The sequence below is a fragment of the Hemiscyllium ocellatum genome, chromosome 2 (assembly GCF_020745735.1).
Source record: "Hemiscyllium ocellatum isolate sHemOce1 chromosome 2, sHemOce1.pat.X.cur, whole genome shotgun sequence".
Classification (NCBI taxonomy): domain Eukaryota; kingdom Metazoa; phylum Chordata; class Chondrichthyes; order Orectolobiformes; family Hemiscylliidae; genus Hemiscyllium; species Hemiscyllium ocellatum.
Window position 1 is genome coordinate 2,695,439 of NC_083402.1, and position 23,515 is coordinate 2,718,953.

At 52.0% G+C, this 23,515-nt stretch overlaps 1 protein-coding gene across 1 annotated transcript in view; it reads left to right on the top strand.

The window, feature by feature from the left end:
• The window catches only part of cplane1 (ciliogenesis and planar polarity effector 1), a 295,045-nt gene that overhangs the window by 14,609 nt on the left and 256,921 nt on the right, over positions 1-23,515 (top strand). Inside the window, exons 2-4 of the mRNA XM_060847121.1 lie at positions 9,863-9,998; positions 14,165-14,284; positions 22,349-22,581. Of these exons, the coding sequence (XP_060703104.1) occupies positions 9,863-9,998; positions 14,165-14,284; positions 22,349-22,581 (489 nt within the window). The remainder of the gene's footprint in view (positions 1-9,862; positions 9,999-14,164; positions 14,285-22,348; positions 22,582-23,515) is intronic.

Below are 23,515 nucleotides of genomic sequence, written 5' to 3' on the forward strand. Positions count from 1 at the left end.
TTTGAGCTACAGGGAGAGGCTGAACAGGCTGGGGCTGTTTTCCCCGGAGCGTCGGAGGCTGAGGGGTGACCTTATAGAGGTTTAGAAAATCATGAGGGGCATGGATAGGATAAATAGGCAAAGTATTTTCCCTGGGGTGGGAGTAGTCTAGAACTAGAGGACGTAGGTTTAGGATGAGAGGGGAAAGATATAAAAGAAACCTAAAGGGCAACGTTTTCACGCAGAGGGTGGTACGTGTATGGAATGGTGGAGGCTGGTACAATTACAGTATTTAAAAGGCATCTGGATGGGTATATGAATAGGAAGGGCTTGGAGGGATATGGGCCAAGGGCTGGCAAATGGGACTAGATTGGGTTGGGATATCTGGTCGGTATGGACGAGTTGGTCCGAAGGGTCTGTTTCAGTGCTGTACATCTCTGTGACAGTAAGTATGCTAAATGCCTTTTTAACTGCCCTGTCCATATGTGACGCAAACTTCAAAGAATTATGTCCCTGAACCCCGAGGTCCCTCTGTTCTACAACACTACCAAAGCCCTACCATTAATTGGATAAGCCCGAAATGTTGATTTTTCTACTCCTTGGAGGCTGCCTCATCTGCTGTGCTTTTCCAGCACCACACTCTTGACTGTAATCTCCAGCATCAGCAGCACTCACTTTCCCCTCAGCCTGACCCATTGTTTGTTGTACCAAAATGCAAAACCTCACATTTATCCAGATTGAACTCCATCGCCATTTTTCAGCCCATTGACCCATTTGATCAAGATCCCTTTGCAATCTTGAAAGCCTTCCTCACTGTCTGCTACGCCACCAATTTTGGTGTCATCTGCAAATGTACTAACCATGCCTTCCATATTCTCATCCAAATCATTTACATAAATGACTAACAACAGTGGACCCAAACCCGATCCCTGTGGAACACTGCTGGGCACAGGCCTCCAGTCTGAACAGTAACCCTCCACCATTCCTCTCCCTCTCTCTCCTGCTGGTTAGCTAATTATGTCCCCAATGGGCACGCTCACCCTGAATCCCATTTGACCAACTTTACTAATTCTACCATGTGGAACCTCCTCAAAGGCCTCACTAAAATCCAAATCCAAAGAAAGGCTGGGTAGGCTCGGACGTTTGTCACTATTGTTCTGCCATCATCAATCTTTTCGGTAAATTCCACAAAAAACTCAGTCAAGTTTGTGAGACATGATTTTCCTTGCACAAAACCATGCTGACTATCCCCAATCGGTTTTTGCTTCTCTAATTGTCGATAATCATATCTTTTATAATCGACTCCAATAATTACCCACAACCGGAGTCAGACTCACAGGTCTATAGTTCCCTGGTATCTCCTTACAACTTTTCTTAAGTAAAGGTACAACATTAGCCACCCTCCAGTCATCAGGCACCCCTTTAGTAATTTCCTCCCTTACTTCCCACAATATTCTGGGATACACGAGATCAGGCCCCAGAGATTTACCCACCTTTATCTTCTCCGAGACCTCCCGAACCTCCTCTTGTATAATGTCAACTGTTTTTAAAGTATCAAAGTTTATTTCCCTGCGTTCTCCGGACTCCATTTCCTCTCCACAGTAAAACCTGGCACAAAATATTCATTTAGTAGCTCTCCCATTCCTGGTATTCAACAAAGATGACCTCCTTGTACTTTAAGAGGCCCTATCCTTTCTCTCGGTAAAAACAATGACTGCAGATGCTGGAAACCAGATTCTGGATTAGTGGTCCTGGAAAGGCACAGCAGTTCAGGCAGCTTTCGGGCAAAAGCCCTTCATCAGGAATAAAGGCAGTGAGCCTGAAGGGTGGAGAGATAAGCTAGAGGAGGGTGGGGGTGGGGAGAAAGTAGCATAGAGTACAGTAGGTAAATGGGGGAGGGGATGAAGGTGATAGGTCAGAGAGGGTGGTGGAAAGGAAGATAGGCAGGTAGAACAAGTCATGGGGACAGTGCTGAGCTGGAAGTTTGGAACTAGGGTGAGGTGGGGGAAGGGGAAATGAGGAAACTGTTGAAGTCCACATTGATGCCCTGGGGTTGAAGTGTTCCGAGGTGGAAGATGAGGCGTTCTTCCTCCAGGCGTCTGGTGGTGAGGGAGCGGCGGTGAAGGAGGCCCAGGACCTCCATGTCCTCGGCAGAGTGGGAGGGGGAGTTGAAATGTTGGGCCACGGGGCGGTGTGGTTGATTGGTGCGGGTGTCCCGGAGAGGTTTTTGAAGCGCTCTGCTAGGAGGCGCCCAGTCTCCCCAATGTAGAGGACACCGCATCGGGAGCAACGGATACAATAAATGATATTGGTGGATGTGCAGGTAAAACTTTGATGGATGTGGAAGGCTCCTTTGGGGCCTTGGATGGAGGTGAGGGAGGAGGTGTGGGCACAGGTTGTACAGTTCCTGCGGTGGCAGGGGAAGGTGCCAGGATGGGAGGGTGGGTTGTAGGGGGGTGTGGACCTGACCAGGTAGTCACGGAGGGAACTGTCTTTGCGGAAGGCGGAAAGGGGTGGGGAGGGAAATATATCCCTGGTGGGGGGGTCTGTTTGGAGGTGGCGGAAATGTCAGCGGATGATTTGGTTTATGCGAAGGTTTGTAGGGTGGAAGGGGAGCACCAGGGGCACTCTGTCCTTGTTACGGTTGGAGGGGTGGGGTCTGAGGGCAGAGGTGCGGGATGTGGACGAGATGCGTTGGAGGGCATCTTTAACCGCGTGGGAAGGGAAATTGCGGTCTCTAAAGAAGGAGGCCATCTGGTGTGTTCTGTGGTGGAACTGGTCCTCCTGGGAGCAGATACGGCGGAGGCAGAGGAATTGGGAATACGGGATGGCATTTTTGCAGGAGGTAGGGTGGGAAGAGGTGTAATCCAGGTAGCTGTGGGAGTCGGTGGGTTTGTAAAAAATGTCAGTGTCAAGTCGGTCGTCATTAATGGAGCTGGAGAGGTCCAGGAAGGGGAGGGAGGTGTCAGAGATGGTCCAGGTAAATTTAAGGTCAGGGTGGAATGTGTTGGTGAAGTTGATGAATTTTTCTGGTTACTCTCTCACTCTTAATGTATTTGTAGAATCTTTTTGGATTATCCTTAACCTTACCTGCTAATGGTATCTCCTATCCCCACTTTGCCTTCGGATTTCTTTTTTAAGAATGGCCCTATACTGTTTGTATTGATTAAGACATTCAATTGAACTAAGTTATCTCTATCAAATAAAGTTTTCTTTTACTTTTGACTAGAACCTCAATATCTTTATTCGACTATTGTTCCTTCATCTTACCAGCCTAACCCTTCACTCTAACAGGAACATAATGCTTCTGAACTCTTGTCATCACACTTTTCAAAGCCTCCCACTTGTCAGACATCTTTTTGCTTGCAAAACAGTCTACTCCAATCAACTTTTGAAAGCTCTAGTGTCATACCGTGAGAACTTCTCTTACTCCGATTGAAAACATTAACTTTTATCCTTTTCCAAAACCATTTTGAAACGAATAGAATTATGTTCGATAGACCTAAAGCGTTCCTCCATTTTTACTTCATTCATCTGCCCTGAGTAATTGCCGAAAGGAAGGTCTAGTTTTGCTCCTCCTTTAGAAGAGCATCAGTATGTGTGAGGAAGATGGCATTTTGCCAAAGCTTGTTCTTCCCTGTCCTTATCTGACAGACATAACAGGCCACTACCATGAGAAGGACCTGCTCGTACGTATCTGATCATAGAGCAGGAGAGCGAGTACCCATATTGACAGTGACAGGCCTCTCCACAATAGCTGTGTAATACCAAATGGGATAGTATGGGAACACCTCCTGCTAATCTGAGGTAGGAATTTTGGAATTCCTTTTGGTTTATCCTAAGGGCTCCAGAAGGATCCTGAACTGTCCCACCTGCAGGCAATGGTTTTGTGGTTCAATAGACACCATGCAAGTGCAATCATTTTAAGTGGCTTCACAGATCACACACAAGAGGGTATTGAGACTCACCACAGTTACCTCAGTAAGGTACAGTGTGAACCCAGGGCATTGAGACTCCCCACAGTTAACTCGGTAAGGTACAGTGTGAACCCAGGGCATTGAGACTCAGCACAGTTAACTCGGTAAGGTACAGTGTGAACCCAGGGTATTGAGACTCAGCACAGTTAACTCGGTAAGGTATAGTGGGAACCCAGGGTATTGAGACTCACCACAGTTAACTCGGTAAGGTACAGTGTGAACCCAGGGTATTGAGACTCAGCACAGTTAACTCGGTAAGGTACAGTGTGAACCCAGGGTATTGAGACTCAGCACAGTTAACTCGGTAAGGTATAGTGGGAACCCCACATTGTCCTAGTCGAGTAAGAGGCTCACCAGGAGACAGAACATATTTTGGGCTCCGATCTTATGAGCAAATGTGATGTCGCTTTTGATCCAACAAACCGCTGCATCTGACAGATGCCCTGATTGGGGGAAGCAGGGACCCCTTGAGATTCTTACAGGTGAGTACCACCTGCCAATCTATCCAGTTGGTGAATTATGACAACTCCTCTGAGCTGACTGGGCAACTGTTTGTTTGGAGTTTGCATGTTCTGTCTGTGTCTGAGGGTTAAGGATAGGATGCTCATTGGAGGATCAGTGCAGTCTCGACGGGCTGAATGACCTCTTTTGTACTGTAGGGATTCTGTGATTCAATAATTCTATAATTGATGAGCAAGTTGCTCAGAATCTGATTGTACAGTGTGTGAAAATGTTCACTACCCACAGCCATGATTCTGGACATATGACCGAGCAAGTAATGATAGGCAGTCTAGGCCCTAAACCCCAGAGCCAATATTCTTTACCAAATTATGTAAAAGTGGGTGTAGCCAAAATAATCAATACTCTGCTTAAGCAGGGAATGTTGCGCTGGGTAGCCCCCACTAATGACTCCCCTCTTTGGCCAGTTCAGAGGCTAGATGGCTTCTCGAGACTGGTAATTGATTAAGGAGCATGAAATAAAGCCACTTCTTACACACTGTCCATCATAGCCAATGTGTACCAGGCGCCTCAGGTGATGAACTTTATTATCCTGGATATTGGTCATGGATTTTGGTCTATTTCCTTAAAGCAGGAATGTCAGCATAAATTTACATTTACCTTTCAAGGACAGCAGTACACTTGGGTTTGTTTGCCACAGAATTCCATAATTCCTCATCCATATTCCATTAAAGATTAGCTGTGAATTAGAGCATTCTTCCAATCCCAACTGCCGTGTGCGGTATGTCGGTGATTTATCGCTTCAGACAGAGACAAAACCCAAACCTCTTGTTCTGCCCCATTGGCTTTTAACTCTCCTCACAGATCTAGGAGTGAAAGCTAACCCTAAGAAAGTGCTGATCGTGAATCAGGAAATCTCTTATTTGGATATGATGATACTCCTGGTAAGTTGGAGATAGACAGGATTGATGCTATCTGTATTCTGCCTTTACCCAAAGTTCTGAGTGGTTATATAAATTACATTGACAGCTTTGCTACTAAAGCAGCTCTATTGTCCAATCTGTTGAGAATGAACGTTCTGTGGGAATGGATACAACAAACCACCCAAGCAGTATGAGAGTGGAAACAAGCATCAGTTCAAGCTCCAGCACTTGACCCAGAGCTACCCTTTGCTCTAGAAATAACTGCCACTGCCACCACACTCCCAGTTGTACTGTTACAGGATGGGTATTGGCATTTAGGTTCTGTCTCTTATACCTGAAGGCTATTAATGCCAAGAGAGCAGGCTTTCCTGTTTTGTAAAAAAACATCTCCTTGCTGTTTGCTGGGGAGTACAACAGTTTCCATACATAACTGGCCTTTCATCCTCTTACCATTCTAACAAAACATACCCCTTGGTCTGGATGGATATCTTAGGATGGTATTGTGAGCCAGAACAGAATAATTCGATAGACACTTAATTTGCACGACTTGTATATATTCCAGTTTCAAAACAAAAAAGAAGCCTCTTTAGCAGGCACTTGGCTGTATCAGGGTGAACCATGTCTTTCCTGATGAAGGGCTTATGCCCAAAACGTCGAATTTCCTGTTCCCTGCCTGACCTGCTGCGCTTTAACCAGCAACACATTTTCAGCTGGGAACCACATCTTTGTTCTGCAATTGAGACAGAAGGACAATTATAATCTTTATCACTGGCTCTTCCCTGGCAACAGACGGGAAGACTGGGTGTGGGTGAAAACTCCCCTGGGGTTTGAACATGACCAAGCAGTAAGAGCACGCAAACAGCAGTACCTTATACCATCAGTCATCCTGAAAAACTCTGAAAGCATGTATGATTGTGATAACTGACCTGATTTCTTCCACCCTGGGCAACAAGGGGGTTTGTGTCAGCGGATGAGAAACCATTACCTTCAGCACCAGTTCTGAGATATATCTTAGAACAGGCAAGTCTTAGAGAATTTGGGATTGTTAAAATCCAGCGTGGATCATGTCCTGAAGGAAACATCCTCGCAGATGAGCTTGTGAAACAAGGGGCTGGAGTAGGCATGCCTTGTTAACCGATGTTTCGAGCAGAAGCCCTTCATCAGGAATGGATGAAGAGCGTTTGCCCAAAACGTCGATTTCCCTGCTCCTCGGATGCTGCCTGACCTGCTGTGCTTTTCCAGCACCACTCTGGTTCCAGCATCTACAGTCCTCCCTTTTGTCTATGCCTTGGTGAGCCCCAGCAGTGACTGTATGCCATCAGTGTCATGTGTTCCTTGACAGTGTGGAAATGACACTGTAAATTTAGCTCAGCAGCAGGAGGCTGCTACCTCAGCCAACCTCCGAACTCCAACTGTTACCAAACTGAGAACTCCGGCTAGCACTGTCGAACCCACACCACTGCCTCAAACAACAATCGTTTAGACCCAAACAGCAATTACTGTCACCTCTACAGCAATGTCAGCTGTTGGCAACAACTAAAGGAATTAAATATAATAAAAGAACATCAAAATGTAAAATCAAGATTTCACCTCAGTGGAACAAAAGCAGGCCACATAAACACCTGCTTAGAGGAGACCTATCGCTCTTACTCACTGAAGAGTTCGAAGATTTATTTGCATGTACTGAGAAACTCTAAATAAGAAGAGAAATTACCTTGATCTTTTGGTTTTGAGCTTTAGATAAATGAGCTAATAATGGCATTGTATTGCTGGGTTTTGTACATGAAGTACAGTGTCAGCAGCCAGGATCCATCGCTCAGTGGAAGTGGCCAATGTAACAGTGTGGCTGTATAGGAATCACAATGCCAGTCCAGTCACCCCTCCTAAATCAGGAATGCAGCTTCAGGACTCATTACACTTTGCGTACTGGAAAGTATTTTACAAATAATCAAACTCTAGTCTGTCTAGAGTGTGGTGCTGGAAAAGCACAGCAGGTCAGACAGTCTCTGAGGAGCAGGAAGATCAATGTTTCGGGCGAAAGCTCTTCATTAGATACACCCTGGTGAAGGGCTTTTGCCCGAAACGTCAGTTTTCCTGCTCCTCGGATGCTCCCTGACCTCCTGTACTTTTCCAGCACCGCTCTCTAGACTCTAACCTCCAGCATCTGCAGTCCTCACTTTCACCTAAACTCTAGTCTGTGCTGAATGACACTGTTCAGAGATGCCTTCACTTACAACTTCATGCATTAATTTTTTTTGCAGTGGTAATATGAGAGTTCAGTCCATTTGCACTAATGTAGAGCGTCTTGTAGGGAAAAGAAAAGACCCAGAGGAGGGATGGTTACGGGAAACACGAATAAAGTGTTGTATGAACATGTCCATCATGAATTGGTGCTGGCAATTTGTGGGCGGTACGGTGGCACAGTGGTTGGCACTGCTGCCTCACAGCGCCAGAGACCTGGGTTCAATTCCCGCCTCAGGCAACTGACTGTGTGGAGTTTGCACATTCTCCCCGTGTCTGTGTGAGTTTCCTCCGGGTGCAGGTCAGGTGAATTGGCCATGCTAAATTGCCCATAGTGTTAGGTGAAGGGGTAAATGTAGGGGAATGGGGCTGGGTGGGTTGTGCTTCGGCGGGTCAGTGTGAACTTGTTGTTCCAAAATCTGTACTTAATTTTCATAAGGAATTGGTCAACATATTATTGAACCAAGACGGTTGCAAAATTGCAAAGAAAAACAGGATGAGCAGAAGTTTGATGGGAGATACTGCAGTCATCTGTGTGCAGAAGTTAGTGGCCTAGGCATCTGTGTGAAAAGTGATTGATTAAATCAATTAACTTCTAATGTTAAGGGTGTACTGGGTGCAATGAATGATGACAGTAAATTTGATAGTCAAGCAGGCATGCAACCCAAGATGCTGCATTTCATATTGTTAACATTTTAGAATCACAGGCTGGTGTAATTAACAAGTTAATAAAAGAAGCAGATTAGAGTGGACAGTGTCAAATCAGTGAAACTTTGTAACATTTAAAACAATTTGGTGTTAGGTCAGTACAGAAATGTCTTACTAGCAAAACAGTAAGGTCCACGTGGCCATCCAAGTGAACATTTTGGAAGAAGTGTAAATAACTTTGAAAAAGACACATGCCTTATATATTAAGGCTTTACAAAATAGTCAGAAAATTGAGAGATACTAAAAACCTTAAGGAACATAGTTGGTGGGATGATATCTGGAATTTGGAACGTAATATCCACAACAGCTGCCTGGGTTTGGAATATCTCACACCTTGTTGTGTTTGGATAGATCCTACTTTTATCACGATTATGTTTCACTGTTGACATCAGCAGCTGAAAACTGAATTAGCTTTATTAAGATGTGAAACAGGTAAAGCATAGTGTTCTTTCATGGTAGTAATTATTGTCTTTATTACCTCAGAACACAGGACATAGAACAGTAGAGCATAGGAACAGGCCCTTTGGCCAGCAATGTTGCCATGAGAAACTAATCCCTTCTCCCTGCCTTTGGTCATTCCCTTCCATTTTTTGCATATCCATATGTTTATCTAAAAGTCCCTTAAGTACCCCTATTGTATCGCCATCCCAGGCACATACCACTCTGTGAAATCACCTGTCCCTCCTGTTTCTTTTGAACTTTTCCCCTTTGACATTAAATATATACTTCCTAGTTTTAGATATTTCAAATCTGGGGGATTTGAACCTGTCAACCCTATCGATGCATCGCATAATTTTATTGCTGACAGTGAGACTGCACCTGGAGTATTGTGTACATTTTTGGTCTCCTTATTTGAGGTGGGGTCTCGCTGTATTGGAGGCAGTTCAGAGAAGGTTCATTAGATTGTCTTCAGAGATGAGGAATTTGTTTTATGAGGAGAGTTTAATCCGATTAGGCCGATAATTTCTGGAGTTTAGAAGAATGAGAGGACATTTAATAGCTAAAGAGGATTGACCAAATAGATGTGGTGAGGATGTTGTGAGGTCTAGTGAAGAACTCTAGAAAACGTGGTCATGGTTTTAGAATAAGGGGGTGGCAGTTTTAAAACAAATGAGAAATTACTTCTCTCAAAGCGCTGAGAGTCTGTGGAATGCATGCATCCAGGGTACAGTGGACTCTGGGATACTGAATACATTTAATTAACTGATTTTTAATTAGTAATAAGTAGAAGAGTGATGGAGAATGAGCAAGGAAGTGGAGTTGGCTGAGATGAGATCAGCCATGATCATGTTAAATGGTGGGGCTGGCCTGAGGGGCTGAATTGCCTGCTCCTGATCCTGGTTTCTCTGTTTTTCTGTACTGCTTCTCGATTATTCTGCTAACTACCTCTCTTTACCATTGCCATTGATCCTTGGTTTCCACGCGTACACACCCACCCCGAAACTTACTGTGCTCTCTTTCAGACGAGCTGGCTATTTCACTTTCTCTCTCCCTCCCTCTGTGTTGGCTGAGTGTGACTGTCTGTGTGATGGGTCCCTCAATACTACATTAATGTCAGATGTGGTTTCTCTTTAGGAGAGAGAGGCTATTCTGCTATCTGCTGAGCAGCACCTGAGCATACTCACCCTATCAACAGGGAGGACCCGTCGAAGGATACCGAAATTACAGCACTTGCTGAAGAACATGCTGAGTGTTACCACCTCTGCTAATGGTATTTCATTAGGGCCTTTCATATGGTCAAAGCCAGAGTCCTGCAGTATTTGTCCCATGATGTTGCACAATCCAGCTCATGGAGGATGCTGAGCCATTGATGCAGTGGGCATTATGTTCCCCTTTTAACTCCGTCCTGTCTCGCTCTCAGTTCCCTGTGAGGAGGGTTTGTGTTCCCCTTGACCTCTACCCTGCCTCAGCTCCCTGTGCACTGTGCTTCAGTCTTACCCTGGAACTGAATCCTGTCTCAAAGGTTTTTCTTTTTTGACTCCTGTTGTGCAGCCTTTTTTTTTCAATGATTGAACTTTTCTAGTTGCTCGTACAGTTATCTGTATGGCTCTTCGCAGAAAGGCTAACTGGGTGTCCCAGGTTCCACCCCATTGCTGACCACAAATACACGAGGAAGCAATGGCCTCATGGTATAACCACTCAGCTGATTAATGCAGATGATGTTCAATTCTCACCATAGGAACTTGCCAAGTTTTTTCAAGATTTTTATTGAATTCAAAGAGCCTAATGATGACCATTGTTATTGGTGTAAAACCCCACCTGGTTCACTAATATCCTTTAGGAAGGAAACCTTCAGTCCTCCTGCTGTGACTTCAGATCCACAGCAATGTGGGTTACACTGAACAGCCCTCCGGGCAATGAGGGATGGCCAGGCCTCCAACATCCACATCGCATTAATGAATTTAAAGAAAAAAAATCTACGTTTACCTCTAAAGTGATTGGACTGACACTCAAGTGGCTGTGCCGAGGGAGGGGACACACGCGGGAGGCTGTGCCGAGGGAGGGGACACACGCGGGAGGCTGTGCCGAGGGAGGGGACGCACACTCCAGAGGCTGTACCGAGGGAGGATTGACACTCCGGAGGCTGTGCCGAGGGAGGGGACACACTCCGGAGGCTGTGCCGAGGGAGGGGACACACTCCGGAGGCTGTACCGAGGGAGGGGACGCACACTCCGGAGGCTGTGCCGAGGGAGGGGACACACGCGGGAGGCTGTACCGAGGGAGGGGACGCACACTCCAGAGGCTGTACCGAGGGAGGATTGACACTCCGGAGGCTGTGCCGAGGGAGGGGACACACTCCGGAGGCTGTGCCGAGGGAGGGGACACACTCCGGAGGCTGTGCCGAGGGAGGGGACGCACACTCCGGAGGCTGTGCCGAGGGAGGGGACACACTCCGGAGGCTGTGCCGAGGGAGGGGACACACTCCGGAGGCTGTACCGAGGGAGGGGACGCACACTCCGGAGGCTGTACCGAGGGAGGATTGACACTCCGGAGGCTGTGCCGAGGGAGGGGACGCACACTCCGGAGGCTGTGCCGAGGGAGGGGACGCACACTCCGGAGGCTGTGCCGAGGGAGGGGACGCACACTCCGGAGGCTGTGCCGAGGGAGGGGGGACACACTCCGGAGGCTGTGCCGAGGGAGGGGGGACACACGCCGGAGGCTGTGCCGAGGGAGGGGGGACACACGCCGGAGGCTGGGCCGAGGGGAGATTGACACTCCGGAGGCTGTGCCCAGGGAGGGGGGGACACACTCCGGAGGCTGTGCCGAGGGAGGGGGGATTGACACTCCGGAGGCTGTACCGAGGGAGTGGGGGGGACACACTCCGGAGGCTGTGCCGAGGGAGGGGACGCACACTCCAGAGGCTGTACCGAGGGAGGATTGACACTCCGGAGGCTGTGCCGAGGGAGGGGACACACTCCGGAGGCTGTGCCGAGGGAGGGGACACACTCCGGAGGCTGTGCCGAGGGAGGGGACGCATACTCCGGAGGCTGTGCCGAGGGAGGGGACACACTCCGGAGGCTGTGCCGAGGGAGGGGACGCACACTCCGGAGGCTGTACCGAGGGAGGGGACGCACACTCCGGAGGCTGTACCGAGGGAGGATTGACACTCCGGAGGCTGTGCCGAGGGAGGGGACGCACACTCCGGAGGCTGTGCCGAGGGAGGGGACGCACACTCCGGAGGCTGTGCCGAGGGAGGGGACGCACACTCCGGAGGCTGTGCCGAGGGAGGGGGGACACACTCCGGAGGCTGTGCCGAGGGAGGGGGGACACACGCCGGAGGCTGTGCCGAGGGAGGGGGGACACACGCCGGAGGCTGTGCCGAGGGAGGGGGGACACACGCCGGAGGCTGGGCCGAGGGGAGATTGACACTCCGGAGGCTGTGCCGAGGGAGGGGGGATTGACACTCCGGAGGCTGTACCGAGGGAGTGGGGGGGACACACTCCGGAGGCTGTGCCGAGGGAGGGGGGACACACTCCGGAGGCTGTGCCGAGGGAGGGGGGACACACGCCGGAGGCTGTGCCGAGGGAGGGGGGACACACGCCGGAGGCTGGGCCGAGGGGAGATTGACACTCCGGAGGCTGTGCCGAGGGAGGGGGGATTGACACTCCGGAGGCTGTACCGAGGGAGTGGGGGGGACACACTCCGGAGGCTGTGCCGAGGGAGGGGGGGGGGGGACACACTCCGGAGGCTGTGCCGAGGGAGGGGGGGGGGGACACACGCCGGAGGCTGGACCGAGGGAGGGGACACACTCCGGAGGCTGTGCCGAGGGAGGGGGACACGCTCCGGAGGCTGTGCCGAGGGAGGGGGGACACACGCCGGAGGCTGTGCCGAGGGAGGGGACGCGCTCCGGAGGCTGTGCCGAGGGAGGGGACGCACACTCCGGAGGCTGTGCCGAGGGAGGGGACGCGCTCCGGAGGCTGTGCCGAGGGAGGGGGGACACACTCCGGAGGCTGTGCCGAGGGAGGGGACGCGCTCCGGAGGCTGTGCCGAGGGAGGGGACGCACACTCCGGAGGCTGTGCCGAGGGAGGGGGCGCGCTCCGGAGGCTGTGCCGAGGGAGGGGGCGCGCTCCGGAGGCTGTGCCGAGGGAGGGGGCGCGCTCCGGAGGCTGTGCCGAGGGGGTGCTGACCCTCGAGGGACTGACACTCCGGTGACTGTACCAAAGGAGGACAGGCTCTCCGGCGGCTGTGCTGAGGGAGAACTGACACTACACCGGCTGTGCCGTAGGAGGACTGACATCCCGGTGACAGTACTGAGGGGGGCTGACCTTCCGGTGACTGTACCAAAGGAGGACAGGGACTCCGGTGACTGTACCGAGGGAAGATCTGCCATTCCGGTGACTGTACCGAGGGAAAGCTGACACTCAGGTGACTGTACTAAGGTGGGACTGACACTCAGGGGACTGACACTCCGGTGATTGTGCCGAGGGGGGACTGATACTCCGGTGACAGACCCGTGGGAGGGCAGGCACTCCGGTGACTGTACCGCGGGAGACCTGACACTCCGGTGACTTACCAAAGGAGGGCTGACACCCTGGTGACAGTCCCAAGGGAGGGCAGGCACTCCGGCGGCTGTACTGAGGGAGAACTGACACTACGCCAGCTGTGCCGTAGGAGGACTGACATCCCGGTGACAGTACCGAGGGAGGACAGACACTCCGGTGACTGTACCGAGGGAGGACAGACACTCCGGTGACTGTACCGAGGGAGGACAGACACTCCGGTGACTGTACTGAGTGGGGTGTTGACATTCTAGTGACTGTGCCGAGGGAGGTGTGACACTCCGGTGGCTGTGCCGAGGGAGGTGTGACACTCCGGTGGCTGTGCCGAGGAAAGGCAAGATGTTGGATACTTAAACAAATACGTGCCACCATATTGCACAAGTGTCGGGTATTTAGCATTGGTGTCCTCGCCAATACTGAGACCTCAATCACGACTGCAGAGTAAGATTTCATTTGGTTTGTTGGAGCGTGTTGTGCACATATTGGCCGTGGTGTTCCCTACGTTGCAACACAGACCGTCTTTCTGACTGAGTTCACTGGCTGTTAATTATTTTGCAATAAATGGGTTTGCTGCATAGTTTGAGTGCCTGCTGTTTTCACCCAGAGAAGTTGTGATTGTAAGTTAGGAATACTTGTGAAGGGCTATGAGACCGCTTTAAACACGATCCCCTGTTCTCCCTGTCCCACCTCTCTGTTTTTCCCTATCCAGCCTGCATGATTGTCCATATCCCTTTCAATTCTGTCTCTGGCTTGAGTAGCAAGTGGGCAGATTGTGCCCGTGTTTTGTGTCTGTCTGTCTGTCTGTGTTGTGTGATGCCAGTTCTCTGTCTCACACTCTCTCTCTCTCTCTCTCTCTCTCTGCCTGTCTTTGGGCAGGTGCCTGGTTACTGGGACTGCTGAGTTCTGGAGAACTCTTTCTTTGGAAGAAGGATGCTGACTCTTTGAAGACCGTTCCAACAGTACCCGGCATGAGCACGATAGCAGCAACTGCCCGTGGTATGAAGCTTGCATTGTTTTTACTAAGGAGTTGAGGGATTGCTGGAGTGGGTGGCTGAGAGGGGCAAAGCCAGGGCCTTTCCTAGCCAGGTTAATGTGGTTGAATCTTAACTGCAGTCTGGGCAATTGGAACAAGCAATAAATGCTGGGCCAGTCTGTGACATCCACATCCCGTCAACGAATATTTTAAAAAGATTCAGATTGCACTGTGTTTGTCTGTGTAATACCCAGCTGTTGAAAATGTGTTGCTGGTTAAAACGCAGCAGGTCAGGCAGCATCCAAGGAACAGGAAATTCGACATTTCGGGCCTGCTCCTTGGATGCTGCCTGACCTGCTGCGCTTTAATCAGCAACACATTTTCAGCTCTGATCTCCAGCATCTGCAGACCTCACTTTCTCCTCGAAGATAATACCCAGCTGTGCCAAGTCGGAGTGTGAGGTAGTCATCACTGTTCTGTCGATGACTCGGTGAAGAGCAGCAGCTCGGGCTGGTGTGGCCATGACCTCAGTGACAATGTCCCATGTGGAGATTTCACTCGGTCCTCATGCCCCTCCTCTCCACAGTGTGGACTAGCTATGTATGCTGACAGCTGCAGAGCACCACACATGGCCCGAAATCCAGACAGAGGATCTGCACGGTCCCAAACACAGTATCTCACTGCATAGAATTTCCCTGAGGCACCAGATGTAAATGCCGCACTGCTCCTGTGCAAGGAATGCTTCTGGAATGCAGTCCGATGGTGGTGGGGGTGGGGGTTTGGATACTGAGCCAGGGTGGCGGCTGGGGGGCATTCCCTGGAGAGAGGAGGTGTAGTGTAGACAAGAAGGGGGGCCTGGGAGAAGGTGTCACACACAGCCTAACATTAAAGCGTATATCATTGGGAGTGGTGTACTGAGATGAACAGAAAACGGGTTGGTACATGGGAAACAAAGAGTATAATTTAGTGGCTCTTTTTCTGAGTGAGAGGGATTGTTTGGGCACCTCGGGGATTTGTGCTTGGCTGCCTGTTCTTCACAGTATGTATTAATAACTCAGATGAGGTAACTAAACGATATGTCTGAACCTGGAGACAGCACACAGCTAGGTGGCAGGGTGAGCTGTGAGGAGAACGCATAGATGCTTCACTGTGAACTGGACATGTTGAGTTAGTGAGCAAATGCATGGAGATGCAGTGTAATGGGGATAAATGTGAGATTATCCACCCTGGGAGCAAAGAGCGGAGGCAGATTGTTATCTCAATGCCGATAGGTTGGTGAAAGAGGGAGGTGCACTAAGACCTGGGTGTCTCTGTACACCAATAGCTCAGAGTGAGTGTGCAGGTGCTGCAGGCATTGGAGAAGGCAAATGGTATGTTGGTCTTTGTAGCAGTGGGATTCGGTTACAGGAACAGGGACGTAGGGGGGTACTCGAGTTACAGGAACAGGGACGGAGGGGGTACTCGAGTACAGGAACAGGGACGGAGGGGGGTACTCGAGTACAGGAACAGGGACGGAGGGGGGTATTCGAGTACAGGAACAGGGACGGAGGGGGGTATTCGAGTACAGGAACAGGGACGGAGGGGGGTACTCGAGTACAGGAACAGGGACGGAGGGGGGTACTCGAGTACAGGAACAGGGACGTAGGGGGGTACTCGAGTACAGGAACAGGGACGTAGGGGGATACTCGAGTACAGGAACAGGGACGGAGGGGGGTACTCGAGTACAGGAACAGGGACATGGGGGGTACTCGAGTACAGGAACAGGGACGGAGGGGGTATTCGAGTACAGGAACAGGGATGTAGGGGGGTACTCGAGTACAGGAACAGGGACGTAGGGGGGTATTCGAGTACAGGAACAGGGACGTAGGGGGTTATTCGAGTACAGGAACAGGGACGTAGGGGGGTATTCGAGTACAGGGACGTAGGGGGGTACTCGAGTACAGGAACAGGGACGTAGGGGGGTACTCGAGTACAGGAACAGGGACGGAGGTGGGTATTCGAGTTACAGGGACGTAGGGGGGTACTCGAGTACAGGAACAGGGACATGGGGGGTACTCGAGTACAGGAGCAGGGACGTGGGGGGTACTCGAGTACAGGAGCAGGGACGGAGGTGGGTATTCGAGTTACAGGGACGTAGGGGGGTACTCGAGTACAGGAACAGGGACATGGGGGGTACTCGAGTACAGGAGCAGGGACGTGGGGGGTGTTCGAGTACAGGAACAGGGATGGAGGGGGGTGTTCGAGTACAGGAACAGGGACGGAGGGGGGTGCTCGAGTACAGGATCAGGGACGTAGGGGGGTACTCTAGTACAGGGACGGAGGGGGGTACTCGAGTACAGGAACAGGGACGGAGGGGGGTACTCGAGTACAGGAACAGGGACGGAGGGGGGTACCCGAGTACAGGAACAGGGACGGAGGGGGGTACCCGAGTACAGGAACAGGGACGGAGGGGGGTACTCGAGTACAGGAACAGGGACGGAGGGGGGTACTCGAGTTACAGGAACAGGGACGTAGGGGGGTATTCAAGTACAGGAACAGGGGTGTAGGGGGGTATTCGAGTTACAGGAACAGGGACGTAGGGGGGTATTCGAGGACAGGGATGTAGGGGGGTACTCGAGTACAGGATCAGGGACGTAGGGGGGTATTCGAGTACAGGAACAGGGACGGAGGGGGGTATTCGAGTACAGGAACAGGGACGGAGAGGGGTATTCGAGTACAGGAACAGGGACGGAGGGGGGTATTTGAGTACAGGAACAGGGACGGAGGGGGGTACTCGAGTACAGGAACAGGGACGGAGGGGGGTACTCGAGTACAGGAACAGGGACGGGGGGGGTACTCGAGTACAGGAACAGGGACGGAGGGGGGTACTCGAGTACAGGAACAGGGACGGAGGGGGGTACTCGAGTACAGGAACAGGGACGGAGGGGGGTACTCGAGTACAGGAACAGGGACGGAGGGGGGTACTCGAGTTACAGGAACAGGGACGTAGGGGGGTACTCGCGTTACAGGAACAGGGACGTAGGGGGGTATTCGAGTTACAGGAACAGGGACGTAGGGGGGTATTCGAGTTACAGGAACAGGGACGGAGGGGGGTACTCGAGTTACAGGAACAGGGACGTAGGGGGGTACTCTAGTACAGGGACGTAGGGGGGTATTCGAGTATAGGAACAGGGACGTAGGGGGGTATTCGAGTACAGGAACAGGGACGTAGGGGGGTACTCGAGTACAGGAACAGGGACGTAGGGGGGTACTCGAGTACAGGAACAGGGACGGAGGTGGGTATTCGAGTTACAGGGACGTAGGGGGGTACTCGAGTACAGGAACAGGGACATGGGGGGTACTCGAGTACAGGAGCAGGGACGTGGGGGGTACTCGAGTACAGGAACAGGGACGGAGGGGGGTATTCGAGTTACAGGAACAGGGACGTAGGGGGGTGTTCGAGTACAGGAACAGGGATGGAGGGGGGTGCTCGAGTTACAGGAACAGGGACGTAGGGGGGTACTCTAGTACAGGGACGTAGGGGGGTATTCGAGTATAGGAACAGGGACGTAGGGGGGTATTCGAGTTACAGGAACAGGGACGGAGGGGGGTACTCGAGTTACAGGAACAGGGACGTAGGGGGGTACTCTAGTACAGGGACGTAGGGGGGTATTCGAGTATAGGAACAGGGACGTAGGGGGGTATTCGAGTACAGGAACAGGGACGTAGGGGGGTACTCGAGTACAGGAACAGGGACGTAGGGGGGTACTCGAGTACAGGAACAGGGACGGAGGTGGGTATTCGAGTTACAGGGACGTAGGGGGGTACTCGAGTACAGGAACAGGGACATGGGGGGTACTCGAGTACAGGAGCAGGGACGTGGGGGGTACTCGAGTACAGGAACAGGGACGGTGGGGGGTATACGAGTTACAGGAACAGGGACGTAGGGGGGTGTTCGAGTACAGGAACAGGGATGGAGGGGGGTGCTCGAGTTACAGGAACAGGGACGTAGGGGGGTACTCTAGTACAGGGACGTAGGGGGGTATTCGAGTATAGGAACAGGGACGTAGGGGGGTATTCGAGTTACAGGAACAGGGACGTAGGGGGGTGTTCGAGTACAGGAACAGGGATGGAGGGGGGTGCTCGAGTACAGGATCAGGGACGGAGGGGGGTACTCGAGTACAGAAACAGGGACGGAGGGGGGTACTCGAGTTACAGGAACAGGGATGTAGGGGGGTATTCGAGTTACAGGAACAGGGACGTAGGGGGGTATTCGAGGACAGGGATATAGGGGGGTACTCGAGTACAGAATCAGGGACGTAGGGGGGTGTTCGAGTACAGGAACAGGGACGGAGGGGGGTACTCGAGTACAGGAACAGGGACGGAGGGGGGTACTCGAGTACAGGAACAGGGACGGAGGGGGGTACTCGAGTACAGAAACAGGGACGGAGGGGGGTACTCGAGTTACAGGAACAGGGATGTAGGGGGGTATTCGAGTTACAGGAACAGGGACGTAGGGGGGTATTCGAGGACAGGGATGTAGGGGGGTACTCGAGTACAGAATCAGGGACGTAGGGGGGTGTTCGAGTACAGGAACAGGGACGGAGGGGGGTACTCGAGTACAGGAACAGGGACGGAGGGGGGTACTCGAGTACAGGAACAGGGACGGAGGGGGGTACTCGAGTACAGGAACAGGGACGTAGGGGGGTACTCGAGTACAGGAACAGGGACGTAGGGGGGTATTCGAGTTACAGGAACAGGGACGTAGGGGGGTACTCGAGTACAGGAACAGGGACGTAGGGGGGTATTCGAGTTACAGGAACAGGGACGTAGGGGGGTATTCGAGTTACAGGAACAGGGACGTAGGGGGGTATTCGAGGACAGGGATGTAGGGGGGTACTCGAGTACAGAATCAGGGACGTAGGGGGGTGTTCGAGTACAGGAACAGGGAAGGAGGGGGGTACTCTAGTACAGGGACGAAGGGGGGTACTCGAGTACAGGAACAGGGACGGAGGGGGGTACTCGAGTTACAGGAACAGGGACGTAGGGGGGTATTCGAGTTACAGGAACAGGGACGTAGGGGGGTATTCAAGTACAGGAACAGGGGTGTAGGGGGGTATTCGAGTTACAGGAACAGGGACGTAGGGGGGTATTCGAGGACAGGGATGTAGGGGGGTATTCGAGTACAGGATCAGGGACGTAGGGGGGTATTCGAGTACAGGAACAGGGACGGAGGGGGGTATTCGAGTACAGGAACAGGGACGGAGGGGGGTATTTGAGTACAGGAACAGGGACGGAGGGGGGTATTTGAGTACAGGAACAGGGACGGAGGGGGGTACTCGAGTACAGGAACAGGGACGTAGGGGGGTACTCTAGTACAGGGACGAAGGGGGGTACTCGAGTACAGGAACAGGGACGGAGGGGGGTACTCGAGTTACAGGAACAGGGACGTAGGGGGGTATTCGAGTTACAGGAACAGGGACGTAGGGGGGTATTCAAGTACAGGAACAGGGGTGTAGGGGGGTATTCGAGTTACAGGAACAGGGACGTAGGGGGGTATTCGAGGACAGGGATGTAGGGGGGTATTCGAGTACAGGATCAGGGACGTAGGGGGGTATTCGAGTACAGGAACAGGGACGGAGGGGGGTATTCGAGTACAGGAACAGGGACGGAGGGGGGTATTTGAGTACAGGAACAGGGACGGAGGGGGGTATTTGAGTACAGGAACAGGGACGGAGGGGGGTACTCGAGTACAGGAACAGGGACGGAGGGGGGTACTCGAGTACAGGAACAGGGACGGAGGGGGGTATTCGAGTTACAGGAACAGGGACGTAGGGGGGTATTCGAGTTACAGGAACAGGGACGGAGGGGGGTATTCGAGTTACAGGAACAGGGACGGAGGGGGGTATTCGAGTTACAGGAACAGGGACGGAGGGGGGTATTCGAGTTACAGGAACAGGGACGTAGGGGGGTATTTGAGTTACAGGAACAGGGACGTAGGGGGGTATTCGAGTACAGGAACAGGGGTGTAGGGGGGTATTCGAGTTACAGGAACAGGGACGTAGGGGGGTACTCGAGTACAGGAACAGGGACGGAGGGGGGTATTCGAGGACAGGGATGTAGGGGGGTACTCGAGTACAGGATCAGGGACGGAGGGGGGTATTCGAGTACAGGAACAGGGACGGAGGGGGGTATTCGAGTACAGGAACAGGGACGGAGGGGGGTATTCGAGGACAGGAACAGGGGTGTAGGGGGGTATTCGAGTTACAGGAACAGGGACGTAGGGGGGTATTCGAGGACAGGGATGTAGGGGGGTACTCGAGTACAGGAACAGGGACGGAGGGGGGTATTCGAGTACAGGAACAGGGACGGAGGGGGGTATTCGAGTACAGGAACAGGGACGGAGGGGGGTACTCGAGTACAGGAACAGGGGTGTAGGGGGGTATTCGAGTTACAGGAACAGGGATGTAGGGGGGTATTCGAGGACAGGGATGTAGGGGGGTACTCGAGTACAGGAACAGGGACGGAGGGGGGTATTCGAGGACAGGGATGTAGGGGGGTACTCGAGTACAGGAACAGGGACGGAGGGGGGTATTCGAGTACAGGAACAGGGGTGTAGGGGGGTATTCGAGTACAGGAACAGGGACGGAGGAGGGTATTTGAGTACAGGAACAGGGGTGTAGGGGGGTATTCGAGTTACAGGAACAGGGACGTAGGGGGGTATTCGAGGACAGGGATGTAGGGGGGTACTCGAGTACAGGAACAGGGACGGAGGGGGGTATTCGAGTACAGGAACAGGGACGGAGGGGGGTATTCGAGTACAGGAACAGGGACGGAGGGGGGTACTCGAGTACAGGAACAGGGGTGTAGGGGGGTATTCGAGTTACAGGAACAGGGACGTAGGGGGGTATTCGAGGACAGGGATGTAGGGGGGTACTCGAGTACAGGAACAGGGACGGAGGGGGGTATTCGAGGACAGGGATGTAGGGGGGTACTCGAGTACAGGATCAGGGACGTAGGGGGGTATTCGAGTACAGGAACAGGGACGGAGGGGGGTATTCGAGTACAGGAACAGGGACGGAGGGGGGTATTTGAGTACAGGAACAGGTGTGTAGGGGGGTATTCGAGTACAGGAACAGGGATGTGGGGGGGTGGTATTTGAGTACAGGAACAGGGACGGAGGGGGGTATTCGAGTACAGGAACAGGGACGTGGGGGGGTATTCGAGTACAGGAACAGGGACGTAGGGGGGGCACTCGAGTACAGGAACAGGGACGTAGGGGGCGTATTCGAGTACAGGAGCAGGGACGTAGGGGGCGTATTCGAGTACAGGAACAGGGACGTAGGGGGGTACTCGAGTACAGGAACAGGGACGTAGGGGGGTATTCGAGTACAGGAACAGGGACGTTGGGGGGTACTCGAGTTACAGGAACAGGGGTGTAGGGGGGTACTCGAGTACAGGAACAGGGGTGTAGGGGGGTATTCGAGTACAGGAACAGGGACGTGGGGGTGTATTTGAGTACAGGAACAGGGGTGTAGCCGCGGTGTTGAGTACAGGAAGAGGGATGTCTTAGACAGGCATTGGACGACACCTGGAATTTTTTGTGCAGTTTTAGTCTTTTTACATGACGAAGGATGTTCCAGCATTGCAGGGAGTGGGGTAGAAATTTCCCACACTGAATTCTGGGATGGCAAAACTGACATATGAAGAGAGAAACTGGATCAGTTAGGACTATATTCCCTGGAGTTTTCTTGAAGACATTAGATATACTTCCTAGGGCACCGAGAGCAAGTGGAGCAGGGTACTGAGCTGGATGGTCAGCCATAATTATGGTGAATAGTGGAGTAGGTGTGAAGGGCTGAATGGCTTCCCCTTGCTCCAGTGACTGGCCTCTTGAGTTAGTACATGGATGGAAGTGAACAGGACAGCACCATCTGCTTGTAAAGGGGGCTGATTGCAGTTCGGTCCTTGGTCACTGAATAATATGGCTCCTTGGCTAACACAGTTAGACTCATGGCTGCCTCATCAAATCCTACAGCTGCAGATGATGACATGAAGTTGCTTTTGCTTTCTTCCCTGTGTCTCTGTTTGTCCACTCAATCTCCCAGAATCTGCTACGAAGCCATTTCTGTTTGTTTCGAGGGATGGGAAGAGAGTCCTTGTGGCCAGTCAGACTGGTGTGGTGTTCCTTTGGGAAAGTATGGAAGAACAAGAGTTGACCTCTGTCCCGGAGACTCGGCTCAGCGGCAGGTGGGCCCAGGTGATGGTTGATGAGAAAGTCAAACTTCCCCAAGCTGACGATGAGGAGAGCACAGTCCATGCTGTCTTTCACACTGATGAGGTGAGTTAATCGCCGTACAAACAGTTCAAGACGCAAGCATGAGGGCTCATTGAAACAGAGAAAATAGGGCAGGAGTAGGCCATTCAGCCCATCAGGACAGCTCCATCATTCTGTCCGGTCATAGACTCACAGTGATCAGCCTATTGTGTCTGCACCAACCACCTAGACATTGTAATCCCATTTGCCGACACTTGGCCCATAACCCTGTGTATGCCTTGGCATCACAAGTGTTCATCTAAATACGTCTTCAATGTGAACAGGATTTCTACCTCTAACACCCTCACAGGCAGAGGGTTCCAGAATCCAATCACTCTCTCATCTCCTTTAAACCTCCCCTTACCTTCCCCTCCCCAGCCCTCCAGTGAGGAGAAGTTCCTTTCTGTCCACCCTATCTCTGTCCCTCCTCATTTTCTACATTTCAGTGTCCACTGTCCCAAGGTTAAAAAAAAAACCCAGTCTGTCTAATCCCTCTTCAAAATATAACTGTCCAGCTCAAGCAAAATCCTGGTCAATCTCCTCTGCACCCCTCTCTAGCTATGAAATCCCTCCGATCATGTGGATTCAGAACTGTACGGGATACTCGAGCTGTGTAACCAACATGTGATCGAGTTCCAGTATAATCTCCATACTCTTCAACTCTGTGACTCAGCTAATGAAGACAGGTATCCCCTGTACCACCTTAACCACTTTACCCACCTGTGCTGATCCTTAAGGGACCAGTGTACATGCACACCTCGGTGTTTCTCAGAGTCCCTCTGTACATCGTGTGTTTCTTTGCCTTGTTTGTCTGACCCGAGTGTATCCCCTCTCTCGTACCTGGATTGAATTCCACTTGCTGCTGACCAGCCCGTTATATCCACCTGGAATCGAAGACTATCCTCCTCATTATTTACCATCCTGACAATGTTTATACCATTCGCAAACTCCCTGGTCA